This window comes from Psammomys obesus, unplaced genomic scaffold, assembly GCF_907164565.1.
Source record: "Psammomys obesus unplaced genomic scaffold, mPsaObe1.curated_primary_1811, whole genome shotgun sequence".
NCBI lineage: Eukaryota > Metazoa > Chordata > Mammalia > Rodentia > Muridae > Psammomys > Psammomys obesus.
In genome coordinates, this window is record NW_026594377.1 from 4,187,187 (window position 1) to 4,189,748 (window position 2,562).

Genomic DNA, 2,562 nt, shown 5'->3' on the forward strand with positions numbered 1-2,562 from the left:
GATTTGTGTACATTGAATCAATCTTGCATTACATAAAGGAAGTTCATCATTTGGTCATCGTGTATGATAATCTTAATGTATTTTTAAACTACATTATATATTTTGAATACATTTGAGTTATGTATTTCAGTTTTTGTCTGTTTATTTGTTTATTCAGTTTACATCACAGTTGTAGCCCTCTTTCTCCTCTCCTCCTGGTCCCTCTTGCCCATATGTAATGTCTTTTTAATTATATTTGGTTTTCAATTATTTCGTTCATGATTTTTGCAGCTATGTTCATTAGGAAAATTTGTCTGTAATTGTTGTTGTGTCTTTATCCACTTTTATTCAAGATAATACTGGCTTTGTAGAATAAATTTGGTGCTCCTTCACTTTCTTTTTTGAGAAACAAATTAAGAAGTGTTAGAATCAGGACTTTCTTTAAAGTTTGGTAGACTGAGCCATGAGTCCATCTGAACCTGGAACATTCTTTTTGGGAGATTTTTATTACTGCTTTAATCTTATTACTTGTAATGAACATGTTCAATGTATTTTTTCTTTCATGTTTAATTTTCATGTGTCATACACATTTAAAAGTGTATCAGTTTCTTTGATGTTTATTAGCTTTTTGGAATATAACTTTCAAAGTATACTGAATGATGCTCTAGGTTTCATTCAAATCTATAGTTACAACTCCTCTTTCACCTTTACTTTTACTAATTTGGGATTTCTTTTTCATACTTTTTGTTAGTTTGGCTAGGGGCTTGTCAATCTTGTTGTCCTTTAATAAAAACAAACTTTTTGGCTAGTTCTATGTATTGAGGCTTTGTTGGTCGCTATTTCATTAAGTTCTGCTTTAATCATTATGATTTTTGTTTTTGCCAGCTACCAGCTTTGGGAATGACTTTAGTTTTCTAGAACCTTAGGGTAATTTATCAGTTTATTAGAAAACTGACTTTGTTTTATTGTAAATACTTATTTTCCTCTTAGGATACTTCAGCTATCTCCCAGAGTGCCTGTCATTTTCATTTGTTTCTAGAAATTTAATTTTTGCTTGATTTCTTCAATGACCTACTGTGTATTCGAAAATGTATTATTAGGTGTCCAAGTATTTGTGTAATGTCTGTAGTCTCTTTTGCTATTTCTACTTTTTATTCTAGAGTGGTCGGATAGGATGCAAGGAATCCATCCATTCATTGTCATCCTCTTCCTTTCTTTCCCCCACCTCCCATCCACTCTACTCTCTTCCTACCCTCCAAGTCCCCCCATTTCTTCTCCCGTCTCCTTCTCCTCTCTCTGTCTTTCTGTTTAATCCAGTTGGTCCATGGTACAGTTTCTATCCTAATACTTTTTGAAGTACTTACTTCTTTATGTCCCACTGTGGATAGGAATTATGCAAACAGCGGAAATACTGTCAAGAGTATCTTAGTTTGTGGCACGTACTAGACATTTGAATAATAGTTTCTGGGTAAGATTTTCTATAGAATTTTAATAAGCTGTAAGAAAACAGAACTGGGACGGAAAGACAGCTTTTATGTATGGTGGAAAATTATTGAGAAAATCCAAGGAAAAGAAGAAGCTGATCTTCCACGATTCTCGGACACGGGCCACCACTAAGCACCTCTAGAGGGTATCCAGTTCCAGAGATGCTCGTCCCTGGAGAGCTGTCTCCTGGCAGATCCTCAAGGTCGGCCTTTCTGTCAGAAACAGGAGAAGACAAGGCAAACTAGGCGTTTGGGGGCAGGACTCTCAACTCTCTGGGCCAGTGTAACGTTTCAGGGCTGTAAATCCAGAGCCGGGGAGGAAAAAAAAAAGGCCTCAGTTTCCGGGGACGTTTTAGAGAAAGTACCGGCTCCTCCCCTTCCGGTCCGCGCCTATCTGTTTCCCCCGACCCACGTGTGTTTCCGAAGGAGTGAATTTGGGAGCAGCTGCGGCTGCGGTTGCATTCAGGGATCTTGTCGCTTTTGGACGTCGCGGGGCCTCGCTGGCCAGGACATCGCCATGGTGGGCGGCCGCTCGCCAGGTTTCCCGGGAGGCTGTGGTCGGGCGGACGGGAAGGGCAGGCTCGGACCCGTGGCGGCTGCCTATGCGGTTCTGGGCCTTGGGTGTCTGCCCGGCGATAGGAGTGCTCCCACGCTTTCGCGTTGTGGCGTTGTCCGTTTCTCATTTTCCCGAGGGAAACCTCGTACCGTCCCTTCTTCACTGATAACACTTTCTGGGCCCACTCACCTTTGCCCTTGGCAAATACAGATCCTCCCTGTCCTGGGCACAGTCAGCACGAGGTGCCTCGGTCCACAGCCCTTCGGAGGCCCATTCTGACCGCAGTCCTGCCTCTAGAGCCCCCATTCTTGTCCGGCAACGATGCTCTTTTTTTTTTTTTGTCTGTATTTTAAAACAGTAGAGACTTAGGGGTGTTCATAAAACATGTATATCAGTATAAAGGGCTGTACAGCATCCGAATTTTATGTTCATAATTGTGTGTGTGTCGCAGGGCAGCTTTCGGCAGTCTGTTCATTCCTTCCACCATGTGGGTACTTGGGACCTAACTCAAGTCCTCAGGTTTGGCAGCAAGCGCCTTTACTG

The 2,562-nt window shown here is 41.8% G+C and overlaps 1 protein-coding gene across 1 annotated transcript in view; it reads left to right on the plus strand.

Moving 5' to 3' along the window:
- Positions 1-1,867: 1,867 nt before the first annotated feature.
- The window catches only part of Tma16 (translation machinery associated 16 homolog), a 12,747-nt gene continuing 12,052 nt past the window's right edge, over positions 1,868-2,562 (plus strand). Inside the window, exon 1 of the mRNA XM_055618728.1 lies at positions 1,868-1,983. Within this exon, the coding sequence (XP_055474703.1) occupies positions 1,981-1,983 (3 nt within the window). The 5' untranslated portion in view covers positions 1,868-1,980. The remainder of the gene's footprint in view (positions 1,984-2,562) is intronic.